At 56.4% G+C, this 16,961-nt stretch overlaps 2 protein-coding genes and 1 pseudogene across 5 annotated transcripts; 2 read left to right on the forward strand and 1 right to left on the reverse strand.

Annotated features, from left to right (window-relative positions):
- The first annotated feature begins 1,385 nt into the window (after positions 1-1,385).
- LOC122169049 lies at positions 1,386-5,441 on the forward strand (annotated as a pseudogene).
- A 301-nt stretch (positions 5,442-5,742) lies between these two features.
- On the reverse strand, positions 5,743-7,809 carry LOC122169048 (C-factor-like). 2 transcript variants are annotated; one of them, XM_042834828.1, is made up of 6 exons: positions 7,640-7,809; positions 7,323-7,374; positions 6,975-7,162; positions 6,524-6,682; positions 6,272-6,391; positions 5,743-5,951 (listed from the first exon to the last, which is right to left on the reverse strand). In XM_042834828.1, the coding sequence occupies exons 1-6, from the start codon at positions 7,784-7,786 to the stop codon at positions 5,838-5,840; spliced, it is 780 nt and encodes a 259-aa protein (XP_042690762.1). In that variant the 5' UTR covers positions 7,787-7,809; the 3' UTR covers positions 5,743-5,837. The 2 variants fall into 2 exon arrangements, with proteins under 2 accessions (XP_042690762.1, XP_042690763.1); XM_042834829.1 differs by lacking the exon at positions 6,524-6,682 and having other exon boundaries at positions 7,640-7,806.
- A 1,162-nt stretch (positions 7,810-8,971) lies between these two features.
- LOC122169057 (nucleolar and coiled-body phosphoprotein 1-like) lies at positions 8,972-16,941 on the forward strand. 3 transcript variants are annotated; one of them, XM_042834840.1, is made up of 14 exons: positions 8,972-9,031; positions 9,118-9,244; positions 10,714-10,838; positions 11,325-11,415; positions 11,999-12,078; positions 12,356-12,400; positions 12,661-12,695; positions 12,869-13,032; positions 13,272-13,359; positions 13,702-13,782; positions 14,433-14,531; positions 14,812-15,686; positions 16,137-16,213; positions 16,453-16,941. In XM_042834840.1, the coding sequence occupies exons 1-14, from the start codon at positions 8,973-8,975 to the stop codon at positions 16,514-16,516; spliced, it is 2,010 nt and encodes a 669-aa protein (XP_042690774.1). In that variant the 5' UTR covers position 8,972; the 3' UTR covers positions 16,517-16,941. The 3 variants fall into 3 exon arrangements, with proteins under 3 accessions (XP_042690774.1, XP_042690775.1, XP_042690777.1); XM_042834841.1 differs by lacking the exon at positions 13,702-13,782; XM_042834843.1 differs by lacking the exons at positions 8,972-9,031; positions 9,118-9,244 and having other exon boundaries at positions 10,746-10,921; positions 16,453-16,940.
- Positions 16,942-16,961: the final 20 nt, after the last annotated feature.

Consider the following 16,961-nt stretch of genomic DNA (forward strand, 5'->3'; position numbering starts at 1 on the left):
CCAGTAACTCCACACCACACAGCGCGTTTCCCATCCTGAGTCATCGTCATAAAATGAACCCAAGTGACTGATCAGGTGAACTCAGTGCACGTGTCATGGACGTTCAGTGGATGTTTCACATGGGTGGCCATAGTCTGCCAGTGAACCAGGATCTGGGAGGGAGCAGATGACCCGAGCTGAGCAGAGGGCTGTTCTATACCGTACGGCATCACGATCAGCAATAAAATGCAGGGGAAAGAAGGGAAAGAAGGGAAAGAAGGGGCGACGGGGACAACGATCAGATTTTTTTTACTTATCCAGATTAGTTTCATCTCTTCCCCTCAGTGTCTCCTCTGGGCACATTAGAGATCCTCTGGCCCCAGGCTTTGTATTCCCGAGCCATCAGCATGCCTGCACTGCCATCAGCCACTTCCAAAGCTTGCTTGCTGCTTGCCTTCCCCAGCTCTGCTGGCCTGCAGCCATTCCTGGTCCTTCAGCCTTTTGCTGGTGTCAGCTGTCCTCAAGGAACCTGGAAGGAAAAGAGGAAACTCCAGTCTTGTTGGTTCGTGACAACTCTACTGCAGCTGCTGCTTTGCAGGACAGCAGCAGGAGCAGACAAGTCTGTGCAGTGCAATTGCTTGGATGGGTGATGACACCCTCCATAACGCCTTTTATGGCTGCTCTGAGTCTAATGCCAACCAAACCCACACCCAGAATGTTTATTTCTCTCTTAGTGGCCACAGACTTCCCACCAAAAGAAGGAGCCATCACTGCTTATCCCTCTCTGAGCTCTCTGTCACCTGAAAGCAAACCTTCCAAACTTACAGCGACTCCACCATCTCCCAGCTGCTGGCCCATGTATTTCTTTAATAAGTGCCAGACTTACAGCTGTCCAGATATGGATGAAATAGCCAGTTCTGTCCCCTCTGGTTGAGCACCGTGTACATTTGGCCACATCCAGATGCAACAGACTCACCCCAGAGTACATTCCTGTCCAAAATTTCCTCTCCCACTTCAATTCACTTTGCCCCTGTTCTTCAGCTCATCACTTTTTACATGGCAGTTCTTTGTTTTTTTTAGCACGTTACTCATTTCTGCCTCCTAAAAATCCGTGTCCCCAGGCTGACTTGGGCTGCAGGAGCTTTTGCTTTGTTGCACCTGCTAAGCATCCAGCACTGTCCTTCCCTGGATGATGGGTGGTAGAGTGAGGACGGGGAAAAGGGTGAAGGCTGTGGGCTGGGTGCCCAGTGGTTGAGGCTGTGGGCAGCCAGGGGTCTTCTCTGCTGACTCCTGGGGGAAAGCAGGCATAAAGAATGAGCTTGCTGCAACCCCACTGCTACAAGGAGGACCTGCTTGTGTCCCTTCCATTTCTTGGTTGTGTTTCCAAGCACGCTTCCAAGCTCTGAATGGATGTGACCTTTCTCCTGTGGTTGCATGGACTTGGGATCTGGGGCTTTGGAGAAGAAGTCAAGTCTTGGAGAGCAGGCAATGCAAGGAGAACCATCACCCCATGACGCGTGCCCACCCTGGTCCCAGGGCATCCAAGGCACCAGGGCTGCTGCTGGCACCATCTCTATCCCCATGAGCACCCAAAGCCACTCCCTGGGCTGTGCCTTTTCTCCCGTTCACGCCAAGCAGGCTGCAGTTCCACTGGGAGCAGCCTGTTTGTCACCACTGTGACTGTCTCACCCCCTTGGAGATGGCCACGCTGGCTCGGAGCGTTCTGGTGACGGGGTCCAACCGGGGCATTGGGCTGGAGCTGGTGAGGCAGCTCGCCGCCAGCCCCCAACCCCCACAGCACATCTTTGCCACCTGCCGTGATGTCACTGGTCCGAGAGGGAAGGTCAGTGCATGGGGATGTCTGCCAGCCAGGGGAGTGAGGGGCATCACGGCCCCTCCTGGGTGTCTGCTGGGAGCAAGCTTGGTTGGGTGCTGTGAGGGCGAGGGGAAGGTGGGCTGTGCCCATGTGGTGCCCATGACCTTGGTGCTCACACCGAGCCAGTCATCCCCTTTTCCCTGCTGGGGACAGCACCGAGCCCAGCAGCCCCCCTTCACCTGACAGCTTCCCCAGCAAGAGCAAAGCCACCGCAGTCTGCTCCTCGGGGACGAGGATGGGATGGGTGGGAAGAACAGCAGTGCTGCTGGTGGCTTCTAACCCCCTGCTCCATGCCCTTGTCTCCAGGCCCTGCAAGAATTAGCAGCCCGGCACCCCAACATCAAGCTGATCCATCTAGGTATGGTGCAACCCCACTCCTTCATAAGGCTCTGCTGCTCCTGGCCCTCCTCCCTCCTGTGCCCTCCACTCGTCTGGGGGCGCAACTATGGATGTCTTTGCTAGACCTTGGTGGTGGCAGCCTTGTGGCTTCAGCCTGGTGAGCTGGGATGTCTGCCAGGTGGAGTGACAAGCAGGAGAGGAGAAGACAAGGGCATGGGATAAAAGGGAGAGCTGCAGAGAATGGCACTTTGCATTGCCAAAGTTGGGGTGTTCATCTACAGGGAGTTCTGCTCCAGGCTGCCTTCCTCCACGTAAGGGAATGGTTTACTTCAAACCAATGATAGGAACACGTGTTTCAGAAATGAAAGAAATTAACTCTGAAATGCCCACTGTATCCTTTCGTTCTGCATTTCTTTCTTTCCCTTTCTAACCCCGTTTTCTTCCATCTGAAAGCTGAGGATCTGGGTGTGCATTTTGCTTTGAAGGCACCATTTCAGCCATTGTGGAGAGGAGAGGAGAAGTTGCCTTCAGCTAATTAGGCTGGTGTAGCAATAGGGATGTGCTTGTCACGCATGCCTGGCCCCATTCTCCCTTGGAGCAATGACTCAGCCAGTCCAAACACAGACATTAATCATTCACCCAAGCCAGTGAATGACACCTGGAGTAATGGAGCTTGGAGCTCTGCTTGTACATCATCCAAAAAGAAGTTGTCATAAAGCTTGTTGAGAAATATCCTTCATGAGACCAAAGAATCATGAAATCACTTGAGTTGGAAGAGACCCTAAAAGGTCATCTAGCCCAACTCCCCTCCAATGCAAGCAATGTGATGTCCCAAATATCCTCTTGAATCCCACTGCTGCATCCCCATCAGCTCCCCAATGCAATGGCGAAGGCTTTCAGTACCACCAGCAACAGCCCCAAGCTGAGCAGCATCTGAACAAGCTCAGGCTCTTGCTCCAAGGGGTTCACATGCCTCAGCACAGAGGTCAAAACCCCAAATCACAAATAACTCCAAATTCAAGCTGGGCGTCAGAAAAAAAAAAAATGCTGCTTCCGTAAGGTAGCATTCATCTTCCCAAAATCTATGCTGCCCCATGGATACTTGACTCCCAGATCACTCAAATGCTTTATAAGATGACTTAAGGCTTGCTTGCCACAACCATAAACCTACCAGACTACTTCAAAATGCCCCAGAAAAGGGTCATTCTGGTGCTCAAGGGAAGAACAAGTCGTCTTTAGCTCTTCCCATCTTTGCTAATTCAGTCTTGTGCAAGCTTGAGAACACAAGTCAAGTGGGGGCAGAATGTTGCAAGTGGGGGCCTGGCTCCCAGATTCTCCCTGCAGCAGGCTCTGCAGAGCATGTGTGCACTGGGACTCATCCTCAGCAGCACCCACAAATGTGAATATTCATAGACCTTAAGGGCTTGTGTAGTTGTGACATAAAAATGTATTGCCAATGTTAACGGTTGGTCTAACCAGGCTCGTTTCAGATCTGCCAGGTGTTCAGATGTCTCCTTTTAAAGAAATGAGGGACATTTCAGTGGGGCAAGCATCCATCATGCGATACAGATCTTGACAAGCAAACCTTAAGAAAACACAGACTTAAAACGTACCACTCCTATGTAGTGTAGGGGGGCTGGAGCATTTGTAGGTAAGAGAAGGATGGGAATCGCAGTCTGCAAGGAAAGGTTTCATGTTGTATCCTGGAAAGATGAATTTCAGCATGTTGGAAAATGAAAAGGTCACTCTCAATGACCCATCAGACTGGGTATCAACCAGGAAAGATCAGAATGTAAGTCAATAAGATAATGAATATTTCCCCAATACACCAGCAAGCCCTATAGCTCTTGGAGGAAGTCTCCATGAATAGCTGTAGCATTCCTCCGGGCAGCACTTACAAAATAACCCCTCAAATCCATAAAGTGAATGCAGTCACATTCTTCTTTTTGCCCTGCAGACACGGTGGACTTGCCCAGCATCCGTGGAGCCGTGCAGGCTGTGGAGACTCATCTGCAGGGCCAGGGCTTGAACCTGCTCATCAACAACGCTGGCGTCGGCTCGCAGGCCACGCTGCAGTCTGTGGATGCACAGGAGATGCTCACTGTGTTTGCAGTCAACGTGGTGGGGCCCCTGCAGGTTGCCAAGGTGTGTGTGGGCTAGGGCTGCTCCTCTGTGGCCTGTAATCATGGTGTGAGGACTTCCAGGGCAAGGCTGAAAACAGAGCTCTAACGCATATCTTCCTGCCAGGAATTCCTACCGCTCTTGGAGAAGGCGGCGAAGGACGCAGGGACGGAGGGGCTGAGCTGCAGCAGGGCTGCCATCATCAATGTGTCTTCCAAAGTGGGCTCCATCGGGCTGTGTCTTGGGGTGCTCGAGGCCCCCATGTACCCATACCGTGCCAGCAAGGTGAGGGGGCAGGGGGGGATTTGGGGATAGTCCCCCATGGACCTGCTCCAGGCATCCCTTGCCTGGTCCTACAAGCATGAGCACTCAGAGCACCAGCCTGAGCCGTGCCCATGCTATCTGACTCTTCCAGGCTGCCCAGAACATGGTGACCAGGTGCCTGGCTGCAGAGCTCAGGGACAAGGGGATCTTGTGTGCAGCGATCCATCCTGGCTGGGTGAAGACCGACATGGGGACGGAGCAGGTATGCTGCTGTGCAGGAAACACAAGGAACGGGTGCTGTGTCCCTGCTGCTTGGTGAAGCTGGAGCCAAGGGAATGCTCTGAGGTCTGCAGCTCTGTGTGTGGAGGTAGAGGCTCTGCAGCTGCTTGGGGCTGGCAGGGGACACTGGCTGCCAGCCCTGTCCCTCACACGGAGAGCAGAGGACTGGCAAGAAGGAAGAATATCTCTATGGGCAGCCAGCCCCATTCGAGTTAGGACAAAAGGGCGCAGCAGCTTCCATGCACCCTCTAGCCTGGTCAGACCCTGCAGCTCTTCCTGCCCATCACAGGGCATGTGGCAGTGATCCTGTTCCTTGTCCTCTTCCACAGGCACCCCTGACAGTGGAGCGCAGCATGCAGGGCATTCTGGAGGTGCTGAGCATCCTTTCACAGGAGACCTGTGGGGCCTTCCTTGACTGGGAAGGGAACCGCCTGCCCTGGTGATGCCAGCTCAACACAACCATGTCACTCTTCCCCACTTACGGACATGGGCAGAAGCTTCTCCCCATTCCCCACCTCACGTGCAGCCACTCGGTGCCCTGCATCCTAACTTTGCATCACCCTATGCTCCCTCCTCCCCCTACCTCAGCCCTCATAAGGAACCCTTGCTGGACAGATCCTATACCCCCACCTTGCCTGCGCTGCTCCCATCCCCAGGCAGCTCATCTCCTCAAAGACAGGTATTGGCCCCCAATCCTGGCCTTTCTGGAGGGGATGTTTCCAGCAGTGACATCTGTCAATTGAGGGGACACCTGGCAGTGGCTGTGGTTGGGAACAGTGGGCTCTGATACACACAGATGAGGGGTGGGACCCCCTGGGAAGGAGCCTTCCTCCATGGGGTTCCACAGAGCCTGTTGTGCTCACAGATAGAGCCAAGAGCATTGCTGTTGTCAGATATGGGTTTATTGAAGACTTAGTAGAGGTCGGGCAGCAGCAGAGGGGCCACTGCCAGGATCCAGGCACGAGGCCGGGCCAGCACCTCACCAGGCCACAACGTTCCCTTCCCAGTCCAGGAAGGACCCGCTGTCCTTCTCGGAGAGCTTGGAGAGCGCCTTCAGCATCCCTCCTACGCTCGCGTCCACCGTCACGGGGGGCTGCAGGGCAGAGGGAGAAACGCAGGCGTGTGTGCCCAAGGGCTGCCCAGGCTGTGCCCTGGAGCCCGGCTGCGGGAAGGCAGCGGCCGGGAGCAGGGGGAAGCAGAGCCCTGGGAGGAGGGTGAGAGCTGGGAAGGCGGGCGGCGGGGCTGCCAGGAGCCGGGGCTGGCGCTGCGCAGGGGTCCCAGGGCAGGGAGAGCTGCCATGGTGCTGACGGAGCAGCGCCCTGAGGGGGTCTTGGTGCAGGGCTCCGGGAGACAGCAGCCTCCGTGGGAGACCAGCACAGGCTGTGGATGGACCCAACGTGGGGAAGCTCCTACCGTGTGTCCAACTGTTACCCCCATGTCTGTCTGCACCCAGCCAGGATGGAAAGCGACGCAGAGGATGCCGTGTTCCTGGTACCCCATGGACTGGCACCTGGTGAGCATGTTGAGAGCAGCCTGTGGAGACAGCACAGGGATCAGGTGGGGATGAGAAGGTGCAGCATGGGGACACGTGCAGATCCCATGGCTGGGCAGGGGAGAGGAAGGATATTTTCCCTCCACAGTGTGTGGATGTGGTATGTGCCATACCTTGCTGCAGCGGTATGAGACAACTTCCATTATATCCCAACCACCGACAGAAGAAATGGATCCCCCAGTGCTGGACATGTTGACAATGGCTGCCTTGCTGCAGCTCATCCCCGAGCCCGTGCTGCCTTGGGCTGCCTTCTTCAGCAGGGGCAGGAACGCCTGTGGGGAGGGGAGATTCAGGGTTCCACACACAGGGGACAGGACCAACTCCTTCCACAGCAGCAGTGCTGGCACCAGCACCATTGGCAGCCATCTTCCTCTTTTCTCACCCCTCCCCCCCAGGTTCCAGCTCCTTAGCACTAACCCCTGTCCCACAGCTCCTCAGAGCAGCTCAGGAGCATCAGTACAAGAGCAGACCAGGGCTCTGTTCCACCAGCCCCTTCCTTCTGCCACAGAGGATCTCCAGGCCTCAGAACAGGGACGTTCCTGGAGCTGTGGGTGAGCACATTACCTGGCTGACCAGCAGAGGTGCGATGGTGTTGGTGGTGTACACCTCGGCCATGTCCTTCAGTGTTTCATTGTCAAGCTTGTTTGCCTTTAAGATCCCAGCGTTGTTGATGAGGAGGTTCAGCCCCAAGCCCTTGAGGCGCTCCCCGACGCTGGCTGCGGCCGCCTTGATGCTGGCGGGATCGGTGACTTCTGCAGAGGCGAGGTGGGGAGGTGAGCGCCCGCTGCCCTCGGTGTCTGCCAGCAGGCACAGTGCTGGGACAGAGCCCTGCACCAGGGATGGGGGAGGCCGGCGTGCTGGCCGAGCAGGGAGCCCAGGGAGGCAGCCTTGTGCTCCAGCTGTGTCACCTACCGAGCGGGACGATGACCACGTTGGGGTGCTTGGAGGCCAATTTCTGCAGCTCCTGTAGAAGACAGCTGATGTGAGCCTTGTGTCGCACTCTGAGCTGCTCAGCCAACACCAGCCCTTTGCCTGCAGCCCTGGGGCACACGGTGCCAGGCAGTGGCAGCAGCTCCCTTCTGGAGCCCTGGGCACGCCGTTGCTTGCATCCCGCCCCAGTTCTCCTGTGCCTGAGGTGCAGGGCTGCAGCTCCCTGGTGGAGACCCTCCCACATCCCCCCTCCTGCAGCAGCCCTGCTGTCCCCCACCTCAGCTCCAGCCCAGCCTCACCTGCGCTCGCTGTCCCTTGGGGTCGCGACAAGTTGCAAAGACCCACTCAGGTGGGTTTGGCCATGCCAGCAGGTGCTGGACAAAGCCCAGGCCGATTCCCCGGTTGGCCCCAGTCACCAGAGCAGATTGGAAGCGAACTCCAGCCATACTGCTCCGTCTGCCTCTGTGCTGACACTGCAGTGCCTCCAGGTGCCTTTTACAACTCAGTTATCTCACATTTTCCCGTGAGGGCTTGCATCTGCTCTTTGCTCCACAAAACTCTCTGCAACATGCCAGCCTCTTGGCTTTACTCCACACCCTCGATCCAGCTTTCCTGGTGGCTGTGTGACAGAAGGGGATCCCAGCGTCCTGCCCGGGCAAGGAATGCCCTGTCTGGGAGGTCTGACAGCTGACGCTCACCTGGTGGTGATACACACTGTCCTGAGCCCCGTGAAAAGCCACCTCTGCTCCCAAAGCTGATGCAGTACAAGCAGCATCTTGCCCGTGCAGGCCTTGGCTGCAGTTTGGTTGCCGCTCTTCATACCTCCCTCTTCTCTCATCTCATCTACCAAAACGTGAGCCTCGTGGTTTTGGCACCAGAACCACCTCTGTTCCTGCACGGAGGTGCCTCCTCCCACCTTCCCTCTTGTCCTCTGTCCCTCGGGGCTGGATCGGCAAAGCCAGACTGTGTGCAGCACCATTTTTGTGCACAACAGCCAGGAGAGGTGAGAGCCCTTCTGTCACCGTAACAGGCTGGAAAACCTGGGAACCCTCCGGACTTCTTGGAAACCCACCAGGGGGGCCGTCTTCCCAAAGCTCAGCCCTCATAGCAGCCACAGCTGGAAGTGCAATGGAAGGCCAGCATTCCCACCCAGCACACCGCAGCCGCCCCAGCTCAGGGTGATCCCAGCGATCCTCGCTTCGTTTCTGCGCTGGGGCGGCCACGAGCCCGACTGGGATGGACCCAAATCGCAGCCGTGCTCCAGAAAAAACAGCGTGACAGCATGGCGGCGGGCGCGATGCTCCTCCCGATGCTCCCCGTGTGAGCGCGTCCCCCAGCAGCCGGCAGGGAGCAACGTGACTGAACGCAGCACGGAGCGACCCGAGCACGGGCACGAAGGAACGGTTCAGTTCAGCGGTGCGAGCCGGAGGAGCTCCGGGGATCTCCTGTGAACGGGGACTCGGAGAGCGCCGAGCGCGCTGCTCCCAATAAACTCGGCTGCGTCCCAACACCGCCATCCTCTCCCCATCCCCAACCCCGCAAACCACGAGGCGGCTCCGGCCCCAAGGAACGCCGCCCCGCCCCGGATGCTGCCGCCCGGCTGCGCTTCCCCTTCCCGGGCCGCGGGCGGCCATGGCGGCGGTGTGCAGTGCTGGAGGGGCGGGAGCGGCGGAGCGGGCGGCCGAGGGCGGGTGAGGCGGCGGCGGCGGCGGGGGGAGCCGGGCTGCCCTGCCGGGCTTCGGCTGTCAAAACGGGGCCCTTCCTCTCGCCCCGCCAGGTTGCTGTACGGCAATAGGAATCTCTCCGCTCCCGGTCTCTACGTCCTGCAGCCGTGGATCGTCGGCTTGCTGCTGAACCACGAGCAGCCCGACGGGAAGAAGTGGCTGACGGGGCAGGTGCTGCGGGTGGGTATCCGTGCGGGGGAGCGGCCTGCCGCGAGGCGCGGGGTTCTGGTGGCCGGCGGCGTGCCTTCACAGCGCCGGGAGCCTGCTGTGCCATGGGCTGCGTCCAGAAGCGGCCTTCGGTTCCCAAAGGGGTCGGAAGAAGGAAGGGGACAGGTTTTGTAGTAGGGGCTGCTGTGGTAGGACGAGGAGAAATGGGTTGGAGCTGAAGGAGGGGAGGTTTAGCGCGGGTGTAATGAGGTGTGGGCTGCCCAGAGGGATGGGGGATGCCCATTGCCTGCAGGCACCCAAAGTCAGGCTGCGTGGGGCTCTGGGCTCGTGATCCAGTGTAGCTGTCTGTTCACAAAATCACAGAACGGCCCAGGTTGGAAGGGACCTCGAGGATCACGAAGCTCCAACCCCCTGCCACACGCAGGGCCACCAACCTCCCCATTTCATAGCAGCCCAGGCTGCCCAGTGCCCCATCCAACCTGGCCTTGAACACCTCCAGGGATGGACGGGGCATCACAGCCTCTCTGGGCAGCTGTTCCAGCACCTCACCACTCTCATAGTACACAACTTCCCCCTGACATCCAACCTCAATCTTCCCTCCCTCAACTTCAAACCGTTTCCCCTTGTCCTGCTGTTATCTGCCCTTTCAAAGAGTTGTTCATTGCCGTGGAGCCAGAAGGGATCTTTAAATCATCCAGTCATGCAGCTCAAACGATTCTATGATGGGCAGCCTGAAGAGGAAATCCAAAGAGGAAATCAGCTGGGCCGAGTCCATACTCCTGTCTCCTTTCATGCTCTCTGCTAGCCCTGGTGTCCCCTTGCTACCCAACAGCAGCTCGGTTTGGCTGGGGAGGAAGGGTGAGAGCTGGCTGTGAGCGCTGCGTTGCTCCTCTCTGCTTCAGAGCCAGCATTGTGGAGAACTGTGGGCTAAACTGTCATTAGCTGTGCGCTGAGGGCTCAGATCATCACTTAATGAGTTATACAAGTGAATAATTCAGTTATGTTAAAACATAGCTGGGTTTCTACCTGGAGCTCTCTGATGCATCACAGACCCTCATGTGGTGTGGCTGGCGTGATTTGGAGACAGAGGATAAAGAAGCTGTGAGATGCTCACTGAGTGTGAGATCTGCAGGCAGGGCACTGGGTTATGATAGTCACAGAATGGCCTGGATTGAAAAAGGACCACAATGATCATTTTGTTTCGACCCCCTTGTTGTGTGCAGGGTCGCCGACCATCAGACCAGGCTGCCCAGAGCTGCATTATGCATATTATGTTGGAGGGATGCCTCCTTACACGAGCAGGCTGCCAAACGTTGGCTGCTGGGCCGCTTTGTGGCCCCACTCCCTGCTGGGAGATCCCTTCAGACTGTGATGATGACTGAGCAGATCCTGAGGGCTCCCCAGGTGTGCTCTGCTGCCTTCGATCGCTGTCTGTTCTCTGGGTGATGTTCATTCTGCTTTTTTCATTCCCTGCTCTGTAGGTTTTGAGTGGCTCAAGTGCTCCTGGCCAAGGTGAAGTGCAGCAGGATGCTGTCTTGCAAGTCTCAGACGGCTCCCACTACATCCGAGTGGTCATTACAGCAGAAGCTCTGCAGGCAGAAGAAAAGTGGGTTCCATCGTGGCTCGGCCGTGGCTGGGACTGCAGCTCTGCAAAGCTGCTAGTGGGGCTCCCGCCTGGCCTTGTTTCAGGTTGTGTTAAGCTAAATCAATAACAGGGTGGGAAGTCGGTGTGAAGGAGGTGCTGCTGCTAGGCTGGAACACAGGCATTGGTGCTGCAGTTGTGGCTAGCTGGGATGTGCAGGGGTTGATGGAAACACCTTAACTGTGGTTCCTTGGGCTCTGTCAGTGCTAGCAGCCTGTCTTGGTTTCCCCATTTGGATGCGAGCCCTCTGCTTTCCAGCTGGAGCAATTGCTGGTATCAGAGGGAGGATATAAAGCAGCTCTCAGCAGCTCAGTCCCTGATGCTCATGCTGAGAAGTGTTCCGTTGTGCTCCTGTGTTGTGTAGCTGTAAGGGGAGCCCCATGGTTGGTGTGGGTGGTCTGACTTCATTCTTCGTCCCTCCCAGATGGTCCTGCTCTGTTCTTTTTCTAGTGCCCACATGCAGTTCATGCTTTCCAGCCTTATCTGTAGACTGATCACCTTGCAGAAGTACACATTGTGTTTCCGGGAGGAGGCCAAGCTGGTAAGTTACTTTGATGCATGGAAGTAATTTGTTCCCTAACCTTGCCTTGCTCCTTGCGTGCTTTGAGCTGCTCCCAGAGCTGCATGATGGAGCTGGGGGTGGGTGGAGGCCAGCCTTTCTTCTCCGTGGCCCTGCAGTGCTCAGGTCCTGGCAAGCTGTGTGGTGACAGTGAAGAAGACTTGATGGCCTGAGCCCTCCATGGGGACGTGGTGCATCTCCCATAGGGTCTGCAGTGGCCTCAGCCACCCGACTGCTTCCTCTTGCTGTTCTGGAGCTGCCAGCTCTGTGCCTGCAGGAGGCCTGTGTGGACCTCAGCCCGTGGCAGAGAGCTCCCTGCTCAGATTCAGGCACTTCCCCATGGCCTCAGGCTGGCTCAGCCTTGCTTATAGCCCATGAAGAGGCTGCTGCAAAAGCTAACAGCTGATGCAGAAGGTGCAAAACCTGCTGCAGGGGAGTTCAGGCTGCTCCTTTGAGCTGTTGAGGTTGTTAGCTGGGCTGGGGAGGTGCTCACCAGTCCTTAAGTGGGAGGGAGCAGAGCTGTGACTGCTTGCCCATCCCACATGGACTCTGTTTGCCCCAACAGGAAGACTGCGAGTTTTATCTCACCGCCCAGCGCTTCGTTGTGCTGCCCATGGAGAGGCAGAGGATGGATTCATCAAATGTGTATGTGCCAGGCTGCAGGCTGGGGGTGCTGGTCTGTGGGGCTTGAGCGTTGCCCTGGAGCTGAGAAGACAGTGTTTGCCACGTAGCACTGAAGCCGGGAGCCCTTGGCACAGCAGCATGCACTGCCAGTAATGAGCTAAGAGACGTGCTGCTGTGACCTGGTTATGTTAGAGATCATTGTACTCACTGCATGAGAGATATTTGTGTCACAGACTCTGAAGGAATGTGTGCATGGGAGGGAACGCCCCATCAGTAACTGACTTCTCTGTTGTTCTAGGAACCAGGAGCCCTCTGTGCTACAGAAGATAAAGGAGCTCTGGATGTAAGTATGGGGCTGGTGATTGCCAGGGAATACATGCAGGCACCACGGTGCCAGGGTGCAGGCACTGAATGTTTTTCACGTGAGCTGGCAGGGGCTGGTACGTGTTTGAAGGTAGATCCTTGTGAATCTGTGGGACTCTCTGCCCTCGGATGCGACAGAGCTGAGCAGAGAGTGCAAAGCAGGTCACTTCCATGGGTGTGATCCCGCTGACACTGGAGCCCACCCAGCTCTCACACTGGCTTTCTCCTTGGTCGTTGCAGGAGGAATCTCTCTATGGGGACCACTCCTAGCTCAGGTAAGGGTCATGAAGACCTGTGTGGCTGGGGAAAGAAAGGAAAAAGAGTTTCTGGTTGCAGAGGAAATGCAGTTTTGCATCTTTCCACAAGTTTCTGTCACGCATCAAAAAGTAAAAGCATTTGCCTGAGCTGAGGCATCTTCTCCACTAACATAGATGTGTTCTTGCTCCAGAGCCGTCCCTCTCTCAGCTGTTAGAAGTGATAGCACAGGACCAGCTTGAGGTCTTGAAGGAGAACGCTGAGGAGTGCTTGGATTTGCAGGTGCCCAAAGAGACACCCTCAGCAGAGGCAGACAAGCTCCCTGTGACCCGATGGGAGGCAGAGCTCCAGAAGGAGGTCAGTCCAAGTGTTGAGCAGTGCCTGGTGCAGAGCCAGCCCTGTTGACCATGTGGGGCAGGGCTGCTACAGCTCGTGGCGGGGGCCCTGCTTGAGGGCTTGGAGGAGGAAAGGGAGGAGCAGGGGGAAAAAGCAGAGGTTTGTTGGGAATTGAAGCTATGCTCACCTGTGAGCGAGCTCCTGCGGCTTGAGAGGGACCGCCCAGCAAAAAAACAAACAAGGAATGTTTCTCATTTCAGCCGCATGAAGACGTCTTCATAGTCCCAGCCAACATCCTGGTGATCCCTGCTGAGGAAGCAGAGGTTGACCGCGCTGCTTCCCAGGCAGGTCAGTGCTGTGGCATCGTTTGGTGGGTATGCAGGTCAGCAGTTCAGTGCCCAAGCATGTTGAAATAAGAGACTTTTTCCTGGTTATGGTCTGAGCACACCCCACAAACACCTAGAAAGTGGAATTTTGAAAGCTGCGGCCCCTAGACTACAGAGCACCCTAAGAGCTTTGTAGGTCACAGGCCTGGTTGGCACATTCCTTCTCTTGATGTCTCACTCCCCACACTGCTGAGATACCAGAAGTCCTGTCAGCTGCCTGGGATCTCTAGAAAGCGGAGAAGGCTTCCTTTGAAGGCTGAGCAGTGTGCTGGGGGTGTGACCAGCAGTGCCCCTTTTGTTTCAGCTACGTGTGGAGCATCTCCTGAGAAGAGTGGCTACGAAATGACAGTGTCAGGCGATCAGAGCATCATAGCCCAGGCCAGGTGTAAGTAGTGGGACATGCACATCCCATGCGACCTCTTAGTATTTTCATCTGACCTCTGCTCAACCTCTTTGCATTAAGTGAAGGACATAGCAGCAGAGCCAGGTCTATAGGAGTGAGTACTTCTGGCATTGAGTGAGCAGGGGGCAATTTCACACCTTCAGCTTGTCCTGGGCAGTGCAGGCTGTGCTCCAGCCACCAGGAGACAGCACACACCTGCGAGTCCCTCATGGGGACCACATTATCAGGTCACAGTCTGTGAAGAGCTGTGTGGTTTCTCACCTCTCAGCACATAGGGTGCAGGAGGTGGCAGCTGCTGTTTACATGCCCCAGTTGTCTGACTGTGTCTGCTTCAGCAGCAAGAGGCCAGGCCCTCTGCTAGCCCTGCACGAGAAAGGAAAAGGGTGCAGAGGAAGGCCTTCCTCCTGCCTGCTCTCTGGGTGCTCAATATCTCTCCACTGCCCGAATGAGGTCTTAGAAGGAATCTGGCTGAGCCATCACTCCAGATTTTTCTCCTAGAAGGGTTTCAGAGCTCCCCCCTGAGTGCTGCCTGTGCAGTTCACCACTCTTAGCTGTTGCAGGGCTGGGAATAGACAGCAGCGTTCTTGGTCCTCCAGTTCAATCCAGTCACATCCTGGTTGTGTTTGTTGCAGCTGCAGAGTCAACAGTACTGTCAGAGGACTCAGAGGCATCGCTGGACAACCCTTGGAACAGGCTGCCCCCTGTGTCCTTGACCCTGTCCTCTTCAGAAGGTGAGTCTCCATGCTGTGTGGAGCACACATGTTTTGCTGGGAGCAGACAGCCCCACTCCTCTCTGTGTGGACACGCAGCTCCTCCTTGATGCTGACTTTCTTGCCCTGGTCAAAAAGCAGTGCTGTGCTAATCTGATGTCCCCAGGGTGCCATTTTCCCGTGCCTGCTGTGATGCTCACCTGCGCTGTCTCACATACCAGCACAGCTCCTGCTCCCATGTGTTACCACCTGCAGAGTCCCTTTGCTCAATGCGACTCTGCTTTTTTTCCTCTTTTACCAGAGAAGTCCCATCTGTGTAGCTCTCCACGCACTCAAGAGGCCCAGCAGGAGGTGGCTGCCGACAGCAACACCCCTGACTTGTTGGAACCTTGTAGCCACGATTCTCCCCAGGCCTTGCTGCAGGATGACTCAGTGCAGACTTCATCTCCCTCGCTGCTCACCTCGTATTGCAGTATCAGCCCTGTGAAGGCTGACATGACCCAGGCAACGTCAACTGCAGAGGCAGCCTGCTCTGCCCCTTGTGCTGCTCGAGTCCCCCTGCGGCCAGAGGATTCTCAGGCCAACGTGTCATCAGTCTCTCCAGTTTTACCTGTCCTGCCCAGCAGTCACTTGGCATCCCGTGCTGAAAGGGCACCTCACCAGGAGCAGGCGGACTCCAGTGGCACAGCTTTCCCTCTGTATACGCAGAAGCAACACCTGGGTGATGCCAGAGCCAAAGGGGGAGAATCCCCAAGGAAGACCAGAAGGGCTGCGGGTGCCAAGAGGAAGCTGTCAGTGGGAGATGGTCAGACTCTGCCTCACCCATGTCGGTCCCTCGGTGGACTGCAGCGCAGAAAGCCTCCCCAGAACCCCTCTAAGGGCACGGGGAGAGAAGTGGGCAGGAAGCTGGAGTTCACGAGCCCACAGAGAGCAAAGAAGAGCAGAAGGGAGATAGAGCCACAGTGTGAAGAAGAATCCCTTGAGGAAGAGCTCGACGAGGAGGAGGAATTGGAACTGGATGAAGAGGAGCTGGAACTAGATGAGGAGCTGGATGAAGAAGAGGAGGAGGAGGAGGAGGAGGAGGAGGAGGAGGAGGAGGAGGAGGAGGAGCAGGAGCAGGCATCCTCAGTGAAAAGTCCCAACTACCACCTGGAGCAGCACAGAGATCTGCAGCCGGTAAGGATGAAGCAGCTGGTGGGATCCTGTGGGACTCATGTGGCACCCATTGAGGGTTTCTGTGTCCCCACACCCCTCCTGCAGGCCTTTCTGCATGTCTGTAAGGCTGTGCTGGGGATGGGCAATGGAAAGCAGGCGTGCTAAGCCAGGCCTTCCTGGCTGCTAGGGAGGCAGAACAGAGCTGCTGTATGCAGGGTACAGGGAGGACGTGTGACTTTGGGTGAAAGTGCAGCTATGCTCAGCAGGGAGCTGGGTGGGAAGCAGCCCTTGCTGAAGGCTTTTCCAGGTCTCCAAGAGAAATGAAATGGGGAGGGCAGGAAATGAGGGGGGGAGGTAAGAGCTGCTGCAGATGTATCAAGGTCTTGGGATATGTCATGGGATTGTGGTCTTGTTTGGTGGCTGGCCAGCTATGCTCCAGCACCAGGCTCACTGTCTCCTTTGCTTCCACAGTATGTGAATGAGAATCCACCCCGCTACAAATACGAGCCCCCCGGCCCAGAGCTCTGCAAGCAGATACAATCCATCAGGTCAGTGCAGCGATGGACTCGATGCGCCCTGCCTTCTCCCAGCCCTCGGTTCTCTGGGCACAACCATCTGCTCTGGCACCCTTTGCAGCCCAGATGCAGTGGGTCCCTCTGTCCCTGCCAGGTCCTGAGCTCTGCTTTGTCCCTCTTGGAGCAGCAGTCCCACCGTGGGCCTACCTGGGCACTTTTGTGTCCTCCCATTGGGTCCATGTCTCACTGCAGCTCGCATTTTGGTTTTGCAGGCTCTCCAAGGCGATGATGATGTGGGCGAGCTGGATTGTCACGGAAAGGGATGTGGACTTTTGAGATGAGACCATGCGGAGCTTGAGCGTGCTCATCTCCTTTATTCAGCCTGTTCAGCAACCTTCCTTTAAAGCTGCATGTCCCTCAGGGGCCGCTGGGTGGTGGCTGGCCAGGCATCGGGGACCCTGGCAGTGACAGATCCTTGGTTTTGAGAGAGAGAACGCCGCCTGTTTGGGGATGCTGCAGTGTGTTTCCATTGCAGCCTAGAGCAAACAGCCTGCAAGGAGAGGGAACCTGTTCCCACTGTAGCATGGGCAGCAGTGATGGCAGATGCAGGCACCAGGCCCTGGAACCTGATCCCCTTCCTGAAGCCAGCGCAGCATTTGGACATTTATTGACTCGGTTTCGTTGAGTTCCACACTCTTTTCTTAACAAAATATCCAGCAAGGTTTGTGTTGTTAAAATTAAAAGTCATATATTTTTTAAATACACAGCTCTTGTATTAAAA

Source organism: Centrocercus urophasianus, unplaced genomic scaffold (genome assembly GCF_019232065.1).
Source record: "Centrocercus urophasianus isolate 14NV4802_14NV808 unplaced genomic scaffold, USGS_Curo_1.0 seq_49, whole genome shotgun sequence".
In the NCBI taxonomy this organism is placed as follows: domain Eukaryota; kingdom Metazoa; phylum Chordata; class Aves; order Galliformes; family Phasianidae; genus Centrocercus; species Centrocercus urophasianus.

What these genes read in the sequence shown, in the direction of transcription:
- LOC122169057 (XM_042834840.1), top strand. Translation starts at nt 8,973, where the DNA reads ATGGCGGCGGTGTGCAGTGCTGGAGGGGCGGGAGCGGCGGAGCGGGCG. An exon ending in AGGATGGATTCATCAAATGT is followed by an intron (nt 12,079 to 12,355) that starts GTATGTGCCAGG and finishes CTGTTGTTCTAG; the next exon opens with GAACCAGGAGCCCTCTGTGC. An exon ending in CATCATAGCCCAGGCCAGGT is followed by an intron (nt 13,783 to 14,432) that starts GTAAGTAGTGGG and finishes TGTTTGTTGCAG; the next exon opens with CTGCAGAGTCAACAGTACTG.
- LOC122169048 (XM_042834828.1), bottom strand. Translation starts at nt 7,786, where the DNA reads ATGGCTGGAGTTCGCTTCCAATCTGCTCTGGTGACTGGGGCCAACCGG. An exon ending in CACCTCTGCTGGTCAGCCAG is followed by an intron (nt 6,683 to 6,974) that starts GTAATGTGCTCA and finishes CCCTCCCCACAG; the next exon opens with GCGTTCCTGCCCCTGCTGAA. An exon ending in TCTCATACCGCTGCAGCAAG is followed by an intron (nt 6,392 to 6,523) that starts GTATGGCACATA and finishes CTGTCTCCACAG; the next exon opens with GCTGCTCTCAACATGCTCAC.